This window comes from Amborella trichopoda, chromosome 3 (genome assembly GCF_054954075.1).
Source record: "Amborella trichopoda isolate Santa Cruz 75 chromosome 3, AtrichopodaSantaCruz75HAP2 v2.0, whole genome shotgun sequence".
NCBI lineage: Eukaryota > Viridiplantae > Streptophyta > Magnoliopsida > Amborellales > Amborellaceae > Amborella > Amborella trichopoda.
This window is the reverse complement of record NC_142338.1, coordinates 4,682,006-4,694,469: the sequence shown is the minus strand read 5'-3', so window position 1 is coordinate 4,694,469 and position 12,464 is coordinate 4,682,006. Positions and strand designations below refer to the sequence as shown.

Genomic DNA, 12,464 nt, shown 5'->3' with positions numbered 1-12,464 from the left:
TTTGGGCATTAAAACAATCGCTTCTAATGAAATTTTTGAGGTAGGATCTAATTTAGTTGTATAGAGCCTAAGACTTTTCCCTTTTTTTTTTTGGGTTAGTTAGGTCCACCGTATAAACGCAACTCGGGATGTCGCATTGCAATATCCCTCTACCCTCACCTCCTGACCTCGAGCCCATTCCTTACAAAGAATCCCACTTTGTTGAGAATAATTTTGTTTCCATTAAAGACTTCTACAAGATTGCTTACAAAGAAATTCTCGAGTACGATACCTGTCAATGGTTGTACCCTTAGCAAGTTGGGGAATAATAATATATCAACAAACCAAAACATTGGCAATGAATAGGTCTTATTTCAAAAAGTTAGTAGAAAAAATAAGATAAAAATATGGATCACCAAAAAATAAGGTAAATTATAGATCATGAATATTTCAGATTTGGCATAAAAATACAAAGTGAAAAAATTGATTATGTAAATATGATGCAATATAGGATTATGATTAGTAATTGTCAAATGCATACATTACAGCTGGTGAAGAACAATTTTATGGCCTAACCTAGTGTCGTTAGAGTAATACTTGACAATTTTTGTTTAAACTTTCAATAATCCAACAACAATGTGTATTTTGTTATCACAACACAAAACATAACATAGATTTTTTGGGAGTATATAATGAAACAACAAGAAGAATACTAAACACAAGAACTACATTAATAAGTAACAAAGACAGTAAACCAAGGTATAGGATTATTTTTAAAGAAAAAATAAAAAAAATCCCTCAGTATAAGACTGCAGTCACTTAATACAAAACACAGACCAAATATATAAAATAGTGGTTCATCCAAAATACTATGGTACATACACCAATAAAATAAAAAATAAAAAATAATCAAAGTTCTCTATGCATAAAGAAAACAACAAAGTACTTAAAAAAATTCAAACCTCACAATGAATTCTTAGTTGCCTAAATCTTTGGTATCATTGAATCTCTCTCTTGCTCTTTATAAGGACGCTTTAGTTTTAAAAAAGTAAAATATTTTTTTGTTGGGTTACTCCTCTTTTAACTCTACCTATTATTTTGAGATGTAGGATTGATTTGATATCTTATTATTATCGGATTTTTTTTTTTTGTACATTATTTTAAAGGGAACTTATTGGTGAAATCTTTGATGGAATTTTTTTTGTTAAATTAAAATTCTTAATTTATTGCCGTTGTTAATGTGCTTATCTTTAAACCAAAATTCATTAATATTAAGTTAATGAAGAAATAAAGGTGTAGAGAATGAGACTTTTCGAAAAAAAAAATTTGAATTTTGTTTTGCCAAAAAAATATGGATTTATATCAGTTCTATTTGAAAAACACGTTTTATTAACATTTTTTGAAAAACTCGGAGCTCTTAATGGATTTTAAAAAATCAAATTTTTTTGGTGAAAAAACGTGTTTTAAATGGAGACTTGCTTGCTAACTATAGTTATATCCCCTATTGATTTTTTACAAGAATTCCCCGGAAATCTAAAGCCTTGTGGCATACTTAATGGGTGAAAGTCTGTTTTGAAATGCTTTGATTACAATTACTTATTAAGAGAGAGAGCGAGAGAGAGAGTGAGTGTGCTTTGATTACGAGAGAGGCGAAAAGCGAGAGAGAATGCTTTGATTACAAGGGAAGCAAATTTTCACTGAGAGTGCTTTAATTACAAGGGAAGCAAATTTTCACTTTAGAGGAGACCCATTTGTTCCCATTCATTCAATGCCAACCTAATTTTAAATTATTGCTAGATTGAAACGAGCATTCTTCATCCATATTAAAGACCCAAGAGTGATTACCCATAATTATTTTGATGGCAATAATCTTGCCCAAATCAAATTTTCGGGTAATAGGGGTACAAGATTGACCTGCACTTATTGGATCATATATCGAACTAGTTTTGAGACCATGCTCCCACCTATTGTAGTCGTAAGAACATTCTAGTTGAAATAGACCGGTCTCTTGTTCTTCGCATTAAGGCCTCCCTAGTGTCGAGAAATGCTATTTCAATATTGAAAAATCTTTGTGATAGCCTTAACATATATTTTCATCTTTATTTATAAACTTTAAAGCTTCAAAAATATTGTAGATATGAAAACTTGAAAATCTTGAAAATGGCGGTCCAAAAAAACATTTCAAAATACATTATTTCCAAAGCTTGAAATCCATTTTTTTGCAACTTGATGTCGAGATGATCAATTTGAGGATATTTGGGCAACAAAATAAGCACTTCTAGTGAATTTTTTGAGGTAGGCTCCAATTTGATTGTTTAGAGCCTCGGCTCTATATAAACTTTTTCCTTTGGTATAAGGGTGTGGGTTGTATAAGTCCTAGGCTCTAAACAATCAAAGTAAGGTGCACCTTCAAATGGGGTCGAAAGATGTTGTTTCAATATTGTAAATATTTGTGATGGCTTGAAAATTTATTTACATCTCTAAGTATAAAATTTAAAGCTTAGAAAATAGTGTAGATCGAGCCGATCTATGAACACTTGAAAACTTATGGTCCGAAAATGCATTACAATATGCACTATTTTCAAGATTTGAAATCCATTTGTTCTCTTGTCCAGGCATCTTGAGGTCGTTACCATCAATTTGAGGATTTTTGGGTATCCAAACAACTTCTTCTAGTAAAATTATTTTGAAATCCATTTGTTCTCTTGTCCAGGCATCTTGAGGTCGTTACCATCAATTTGAGGATTTTTGGGTATCCAAACAACTTCTTCCAGTAAAATTATTGAGGTGTGATTGTTTAGAGCCTCGCCCTAATATAAACTCTTTCTCGCTATAAAACCACTAAAGTTATTCAATAATGTAGAGTGCATGAACAAAATTCACAGAGTAGGATGTCAACGTCTCGGTGTGATTCTCATGGAGGGTGGAATCCACCATAACTGTCGTAGATTGCAAGATCATGTGCTTGGGCCATTGCATTTTAGCAGGCTTTCTTTTGCTTTTTCTTTTTCTTTTGGGTAAATATGTGACTTTCTTTTTTCATTTTCCTTTCTTGTGAGTAAGGTGGATTGGAATATCAGACATTGGTGTTGTTGCCACAGGTCCTTCCACCTAAAGGCAAGAAGTATTTTCGCTTTAGTCCCTTAGTTGCAGGTTTGAATCACAGAATTAAGAACCAGTACAAAAACATAAGGAGATATTGAATTATCATTAACAGGAAAAAAAAAAAAATGTATAGTTGTCAAGAGAAAGTAGTGAATCTAACTAAAACTATTAGAGTTCGGTTGGGTTTACGCACACCGTAAGCCACACTTATCACATTGAGTCCACCCCTCCCAAAAATCCATAATTAATGTAAATTTGGATACATATTTTTACAGACTACAACAATAATGAATCTAAAGAAAAATGAATTTTGAACCTTGAATAATGTTTATTGATTCATGCATTTTGAATTTGCACCATTATTAGAGCTCAAAATTCATGAATCAGTCAGTAGTGGAATTGAATTTTACTGTGATTTGGGATGTGTTTCAGGTCCTAAATCCCCTCCACAAAAAAAAAAAAAAAAAAAAAAAAAAAAGAAAAAAAAAAAAGGGGTCAATTGCAAGTCGGTCATCACATCAAATACTTTTCCAATAGTGTATGGTAAAAGGATAGACATTATCCTCAAAATGTTTTATAAATATATGAGGTTTCCTCCAAAAGAATATACGATGAAATACATTCTTCATTAACAACAAAGGCACATATAAATTCGCCCAAAAAAACAAAGGCATATAACAATTAGCAACCTCTTTTAACTAGGCTACAATGTTGATATAGGGATGACCAGTGTTCGCAAAATATCGGTCAATTCAACTCGGAACTGACCGATTTGATCGAAACCTAGCCCTGGCTGGTTTCGGTTTTGTTCGGTTCTAGCAATCCGGTCAGGTATTAAAAAAATAATTCAAAAAAATAAGAGACTTGTTTGTAATGCATTTTTTATTTTATTTTTATCATTTGGCAAATATTGGAAAGTGTTTTGGCCATGAATACTTATTTTTACATTTCCCCACCTTTTATGAAAAATTGCAAAAAAATATTCCTAGGCACAAATCAATTTTTTTAAACTATTTTTTTCATTTAATTTTCAAATTCATTTAGATATATTTTGTTTAATCATGCTTTAAATATACTTTTCATATTTTTAAAAAAAATTATTTTTTTAACATGCTTTTGACCGGCCTGGACTTGCCCGGTTAGGCCGGTTGAACTGGCAAACTGGTTACCGGGTTAAGCCATTGGCCGGTTTTCGAGACGGGTTCGATTTTTCAAATACTAGTTTATACAGGGATGACTAAAAACCAGAAATGGTGGAGAAAGACCTCACATAAGGCCCTAAAGGGACCCCTTTGCACATGTACATAGTCGATCCATCGTGGCCACTTCCTTGTTTGCTTTGCATGTGTTAGTTGTTCTTTTGAGGGGATGGACCATGCTTCAATAAGAGACTCAGAGGTCCAAATGGTGGTCCTGATATTTCGTCTTTTTTACAAATACAATTCCATAATGTGCCTTTAAGGGCCCCATGGTTCCTTTTGGATTGATGGTGTGCATTTCCTTGGATAAATGCACGAAATATCCTTTGTACATAATCCTATGTTTAGTTAGGGCTCTCTCTTGCTTCTACAAACCATTAGTTTGTGTGAACTACATTCATGTATGTGCTGAACTAACAACGTTTTCTTTTTTAGTCAGTCGGTGTGGGAGAAGGCCCCTATTCTATTTTTCATTAAATATAAAAAGAAAAATACAACTCATAAAGTTACAACCCTAAACTAGGGGCATTTGTGCCATATCATGTAGTAACACAAGAAAAAGAAAATTCCGTGGTCTAGATCACCAAACAGTGGCATCTAAAAAAGTTCTGGCTTTTGTAACAAGCATATCAGCCATCATATTAGCGTCACGATAAATATAGGCTATCTATCAAATACGATCAAGATGCTAATTACAACAGTATTGAGTGCCCGCCCAATGAACTTTTCACCGATCATGGATTACATGAAGTAACAAAGAGGAATCACTCTCAAATATAGGCTTGCTTGCAAAACACAAGCATTTCAATAGCTCTTACACCATCATTCTCTCTTATCACATTGTGTATCTCACTCTCTAACATTCCCTCATATGATCCTACAAACCAACCAATATGTTTTTATGAATCACAAAAAAAGAATGGATCAATCTCTCTCTCTCTCCCCTTTATTTTTTAATGGGGAAAATGGATTTGTCAGCTACTAGTTTAATGTAGGCCCTGGTCCTTCGCTCCATCCCTTTCATCTCTCATGGGGAAGAACAATGTAGGGTCATTTCATTTCACAAAAGAATTGTTATCGGTCCAAAAAGAGTAGGGGACACTTTTGTCATTTAACCAAAGTGCTCGCATGTGGAAGTAGGTTTTCACAACTTTTCCCACTTTCGGAGTGGAGTGGAGTGGTGGTTACATGAATCATTTGAAATCTAATAAATTAAAGAGTAAAGTAGTTATTGGAAACCCCATAGAACCATACAATATTCCTATTCTTTCCAATTAATCAATCATGGATAATTAACTTTTGATGTTAATTTTTTATAATTTCCTAATTTATCCCCACCCTCCTAGATAAATCTGCTTGCTGCCCAAACCGATTGTCCAAGTGCAAAAAATCAGCAATCCGATTCAAAATTGCCTTGAGTTGGATCAGGATTTTGCGATTAGATTATGCCCTATGACTCCCCTTATTTTAGTTGGAAACCTTTTTTTTTTTTTTTGTACGCCGCAAATTGAGCGATCCCATTTGGAACCTGAAATCAAACTTGGGTTTTAATGGACCAAGTCCACTCAAGAATCATGTTTCTCAGTAGTTACTAAGCAAACCATGTTAATATAGGCACATGTGGTACATACTGCTATCGTGACACCAAGGATATGACACACATATTTGTTATTTTTTAAATTTAAAACATTTCTCTTAAAATCTCATAATAAAAGTACTTGATACCCTGCAATCCCATGACTTCTAGGTATACAAACTGCATTTAATCGAGGAAAATAGTTTGATAGGGCTGCAGCCATAGTAAAATCCCATCTCATAATTCATCGAAAATTACAATTCAAGTATTGAAAAAGCTTTACATCGATCATCTCAGCTTGAAGATATTAGTTGTGAAAAAAAATTAAGATTTTAAGCTCTAAAAATTGTGTATATTGTAACAAATTATCTATACCATCTATTTCAAAATCCATACCATGTTTTTAGTTTCAAAATTTATTGTCGTTGTTTGAAATTGATTTAGATCTAAAATTTATTGTCGTTGTTTGAAATTGATTTAGATCTATCAGAAGGATTTCTGTTGCCGAAAGTGCTTTCTAGACAAGGATTTGAGGTGAGGTTTTATTTTATTTTCATAAAGCATAGGCTTTACAAAAACTTTATCCTTTAATCAAATTGGAGATTGTTCAATAGGAAGCAAACAACAGCCGTATAAGAAAAATTTCTAGTACCATGAGTATTTAAGGCTTTTTATCCCATTAAATTACATACAATGTGTGCTGATCATTGGCATAGGAAACATCAAGATTCCTTTCTCTCTCTCTACTATGCAATTAATTCATAAATCAGCCCCCAACGACAGTGATTTAGATTCTAAAGAGAGATGGAATACGAGTGATTTAGTAAGCCAAAAGATATTCTACTCCCACTGGAGCATTTTACTCCCGAGGATAAAATCTCATCTCGAATTAACTAAAGACTAATGGCTCGAAAAGATTAATGTATGTCTTCTATGCACTTGAAAAGACTAATATATAGATTAAAAAAATATTCAAATGATGAGATCGAAATGTTAAAAAAGTCAAATTTCAATTTTTTTCCAAATGGTCATCTAGTAAACTTTTAAATAGTTCCCAAAATTTCATACCGAAAAAAATCTTCTTCTAATTAAGAGAGTAGAAATAACCTATGCTCCCTCCCGAGATTATATACATCCCCATTCACTAATTTTACAATTCTAGAAAGGAAAATAAGAGAGAGAGAGAGAGAGAGAGAGGAGGCTCTTGTGTTGATGAGGTGGCTAATCTCGTAATTATACATTTGTACCTGGGGTTTATTTGGAGCAGTTATTTCCTTGCCTTTAAAGTTTTGAGGTTGGTATTGTCTCGGTATTCGGGACTGTTTGGGAGCTGTTGGATTCTTTCACAACAAAAAAAAATACCTTTCTAGGAAACAAACCGAAATTCCCACCCCTAATTGATCCCGAAATATCAAAATAACCCCTTTTCCTGGAAATTTCGTAAATATTGGATTAACCGGAGGATATTTCTGATATTTCTTGAGTTGAAAGGTTATGATATTTATTCTCTCACTATGTCTTCCACAAAGCCAATGTACTGAAAAAAGTCCCTTACTTCCACATGCTTCTGTGATCAATTTGGTTCCCCTGAGAACCAGGACAAAAGCGCTCTGGATATAACCAGCTTTCATCCTAGCCCTGCAATTTAATCTTCTTTCTGTGTAGAAAAAGGGAAAAAACATTTGTTTTCATGGTTCCTATATTCCCTCCTGAATTATCTGCAAACCCAATCACTTTGTACCAGACCTTCCACTTTGCATTAATGGCTTCCTCAAAGTTACCCAACCTTTAGATTTGGGTCTAAATTTTGCTCCTAGTTTAGCCCTGAACTTGGGTTTTCCTTATTGGAGAATTTCACCACTTGTTTTTTTTTTTTTTTTTCTGTTGAATTTAGATATCTTTTAGCCATGTGTGAGAGTTTATGAAGGTTCTCTTTCTATTGTTCTCGCTTTTTGTAATCTCTAAAATTTCGGTCTAATGTGGTTTGGGGTTTATCTAGAAGTTGGGTTTTTCCCCTTGGTGAGTTCAACTTATCTTTATATACTTCTGTATTAAGTTTTTGAAGTTATTCACTCACTTCTTAGTGGCTGTCTCTGACCTCCAAATCCTGGTCTGGTTTGGCTCAATATTTAGCCCTGAGTTTGGGTTTATTATGATGTTGAACTCGCCATGTTATTTATCCTCGGTTGTATCAGTTTATGCAGGCATTCCAATTCTTAGTGGCTTTCTTTTAAAACTATAAACTTTGGTCTAATTTGGCTGTGAATTCAGTCCTGAATTTGGTTTGTTTTCTTGGGTTGTTTGCTTTCTGTCTCATACATGGCTGCTTCAGTTCTGCTGAACAACAGCCAGGAAATAAGCAGGCAGGAAATTCAAACGGCCATTGCCAAAGCCGCTGAGTTAAGGGCTCTTCATGCTGCATTGCTTCAAGGAAATAGCCCGGCCAACCTCAAGTTACAGGCCTGTGCTTCTCCTTCTGGTTCGAGGTCGTCGAACCCGTTCTCTGCTCAAGACTACCCAGTTTTCACGCCTGTGAGTTTGATAAAATCCCATCAATAAACCTTTTCTTTTCTTCTTTAGCAGTTTCCATTTGGTTTTGTTCTGAATTTTAGGCATTTGAGTATTACTTATTGTAGTTCTTCTTCTTCATATACTGAAGGAAATGAGCCCCTTTAATGGATTAGCAGCTCAGTTTCATTTCCTGTTACCTTCTGGTTTTATTATCATTTTTCTTTTATTTTGGTGGTTTCTTTAGCATACGCATTGCTGGCTCATGTTGAAGCCCTCACTTTTTTCTCTATTTCATGCATTATGTTCTGTTATTATTTGGCCATTGCAGTGAAATTTAGTGTTAAGATGAACAGTTATGGTTGAGTTATTGAAACTAAAGAGTGTGAGCGTGTGTGTGTGTGAGGGAGAGAGAGAGAGAGAGAGGCGGGGGGAAGAGACTGCAAGTAAATGCCAGCATGTCTGGAAATCAAGATTCTAACATGGAAAAGCAACAATCTGGTGATGAAATCTGTTTTAGAAGCAACACTAAGTATACTATCATATTTTGGCTTCGCCTCCTGCTTTATTTATTGGCAAAGTTTCTATTACTAATTGAGTATATACGCTGTGATTTTCCACAGAGCTATGATGAAGAACCCCTCCCTAATTACAGTCAAATACTATCTGAGGACCGAAGGTTATCTCAAAATTGGGACACCACAGGTGTCGAAGACAACGATGCAAGAGAAATGGAAGAAGAAACAGCTGATGAGACGGATTTAACCTTTAAAAAGAAACAAAGCCCATTAAGCAGAGATGCTTTATCATCTGGTGTATTCATCAGAGAACAACACATTTGTTCATCTGAGAAACCCTCTGCAACTTGTAACAAGTGCAAGCCTGCGACTATCATGAGAGATAATCAAATTCCAGAACAATTGAACACAACCCAAGTATCCGATTCTCCTCAAAAGAATGGGAAACCAATACTTTCATGGCTATTCCCTCGATTAAAGAAGAAGACTAAACAGGAATCATCTCTTAACAGGGTGGAACCAGCTGATAACTCTCAAGCTTTCAAGGACTGGGGGTTTCTCCCTCTAGAATCCCTGAAGAAAGAGCTCATTGAAGCAACCCAGAAGAGAGATACAGCTTTAACAGAGGTATCGGAAATGAAATCCTCCATGACTGAGCTGAAACAGAAGCTTGCAAGCCTCGAATCATATTGTGAAGAGCTAAAGCTTGCTCTGAAACAAGCAGTTCAAGGAAAAGAAACCCAAGTACCCGAAAGACCTAATCTCACAAAGAAAGGCAAGGGAATGGAAACTCTTAAGGAAAACCCCATGCCTGTGAGCCATGAAGTTATGGTGGAAGGGTTCTTGCAGGTTGTTTCAGAGGCCAGACTCTCGGCTAAACAATTCTCCAGAACTCTTGTGACCCACCTCGAGAGCACTGATGAAAATTTTAGAGAGAGAATCAGTTTATTGCTGAAACCATACAATTTGAACATCAATTCTAGATTCTCAAGAGGGGTGTTGTATCATTTAGAAGCTCTGATAAACCAGGCCATGTATCAAGATTTCGAGAACTGCTCATTCCAAAAGAATGGCTCACCTACTATATTAGACCCAGAGAGAGATAGGCAAGCAAAATTTGCGTCATTTGTTTCTTTGAGAAACTTGAGTTGGAATGAAGTTCTTAGAAAGGGGACCAAAGTTTACAGTGAAGAATTCAGTAGGTTTTGTGATCAGAAGATGAGCTGCTTAATATCTGTGCTCAATTGGTCTAGGCCATGGCCTGAGCCTTTGCTTCAGTCATTTTTCATTGCAGCTAAATGTGTTTGGCTTCTTCACCTTTTGGCTTTCTCCTTTGGACCACCATTGATGATATTGAGGGTGGAGGAGAATAGGAGCTTCGACCCAGCTTTCATGGAGGATATCTTGGTAGAGAGAAGAAGAATGCAGAGCCCTTCAAAGGTTAGGATCATGGTGATGCCTGGTTTCTATGTTCAGGATAAGGTGCTTAGATGCAAGGTGTTGTGTAGGTATAGAAGTGTTGCATGACCTCTCTCTCTCTCTCTCTCTCTCTCTCTCTCTCTCTCTCTCTCTCTCTTTCTCTCTCTCTCTGTATTCCTTAGGTTTCAATCGTTGTAATTTAAATTTTTTGTGAAATTGAAGTTATTTTAAGATGGCTTTTTTGCAATGTATTAGACCTGCCTAACCCAGATTATTGACATGACAGAGAGAGACCAAATTTCCTTTTAAACTTAAAAGCACGTTTAGCTTTACAATCAAGGTTAAAATCAAAGTCAATCTATTGATTTCTGGGTGCCACAGTTGTTTGGCCATCTTTTTAGATTTCAAGATATTTCTTGGTTGCACATATTGAGAGCCCATCTCTCTCTCTCTCTCTCTCTCTCTAAAAAAGTAGACCCCTCTTATGATAGCAAGAACCAAAGAGTCCACCTTTTGTAGTGCACTTGGTCATATTCTTAGGTTTAGACTACAATCTTGCCTGGAATATGGTTTTCAATGATGCTTAATTTCAATAAGAAATATGTCTCTTAAGTATTTATATATCTAAGTGATATATATATTTAATGTGTTCCCTAACGAATCTCTTTATGGATACTAAGTCTATGTCATATTTCATTCATATCATTGCCCACAACCGAAAGAAAAGCACTTTACTACTTTCACACCTCTCTCTCTCTCTCTCTCTCTCTCTCTCTCTCACACACACACACAGTTTTTTAATATGGAGAGCATAACCCATACCAATCACATCTTCTAACAACATTCTACAGATATTGATGCTTAAGATTTGGAGAGAAATCAAGTCAAGAACAATAAACTAGGCTAGGAATTTATTAAAAAATAATATTAATTGTTGGAGCTACTTGGTGAAATTATTGATCAATTTTGTGAACCATATAAATCTTGGTGTTTTTACATGTTCTATCTCTTTTTTTTATCTGTTTTTGCTAGGTGTTAATCCTAGTTGTTGTTTTCTCATGATTTTGGCATTGTCATCGACCTGCCGAGTTAGGGTTTTCTCACAACACCTATCGTAGTCCGTCCACCCTTGCAAAATCCATCTCGGAGATGGATTGGGATCCGAAACTTTATAGATCTAACATCTAGACCATTACAATTACTGATTTTAAAATTAAAAAAAATAGCCCTAAAAAGAGTTTATCTTGTAGTCGTTTTCTGGACCATTCAACTTAATTATTTAATTATCATCCAATATGCACATGTTTGGAGTTCCAAAACCATGGATTTGAGGTAAAAATGGATTCACAGTGGATTTAGATGAGTTTTGGGTCTTTCCCTATTAATATAGCAAAAAAGAAATGTACACTATAATCCACATGATTACATAAAAGTAATACTATAATTCAGTTTTCAAGGAGGAAGGAATTGCTTTTGAGTGGTAACATGCCATGCTTATAATAAGGTGCTTAGGTGATTGTTGCTTGAAACTCCATCCATCTAATGGGACCACAATTGTGCTTAGCAAGGGCTTAGATGTGAGATGTTATGATCATTATTGTTTGAAGGTTCTCTCTAGAGGAGCTAATATCGCAATAAGGTGGTTTGGATTTAAGTTATATTAAAGGAAAAAGTTTATATAAGGTTGTAATTTTACTTGTAGAAACAAGATTACAGTAATTTGTGACTTCTATTTTGATTGGACTGTATAAATTTGATACGATCTTAAAAAATAGTTTTCTTTTTTATATGTCGAGTCTATACTATTCAACTAAACTGGACAACATAGGACAATGTAGTTTCACGTTATATAAAAGATGCAGTTTCTATAAGTCCTAGGGCTTATGTAAACAAAGTAAAACCTCATCCAAAAATAAAACAAAGTAAATCCTCACCACAAGTCCTTGTCCTGAAAGCACTTTAGATATCGAAAATCTCCATAATGGCTTTAAAATCAATTTCCAACACCGATTATGAAATTTGAAGCTCAAAGATGGTACAGATCATGCGGATCTTCAAAAACTTATTTTTAGGGCGAAATGGCCTATCTAGATAATGTGTTACTATATACATTATTTTTAAGGTTTAAATTTTTTTTTTTTTTTTTTTACAACCATAACG

At 34.7% G+C, this 12,464-nt stretch overlaps 1 protein-coding gene across 2 annotated transcripts; it reads left to right on the top strand.

Annotated features, from left to right (window-relative positions):
* Positions 1-7,420: 7,420 nt before the first annotated feature.
* On the top strand, positions 7,421-10,551 carry LOC18439883 (IRK-interacting protein). Of its 2 annotated transcripts, XM_088862950.1 has the most exons (3): positions 7,421-7,878; positions 8,192-8,391; positions 8,991-10,551. In XM_088862950.1, the coding sequence occupies exon 3, from the start codon at positions 9,099-9,101 to the stop codon at positions 10,410-10,412; it is 1,314 nt and encodes a 437-aa protein (XP_088719076.1). In that variant the 5' UTR covers positions 7,421-7,878; positions 8,192-8,391; positions 8,991-9,098; the 3' UTR covers positions 10,413-10,551. The 2 variants fall into 2 exon arrangements, with proteins under 2 accessions (XP_088719076.1, XP_088719075.1); XM_088862949.1 differs by having other exon boundaries at positions 7,421-8,391.
* The last annotated feature ends 1,913 nt before the right edge of the window (positions 10,552-12,464 follow it).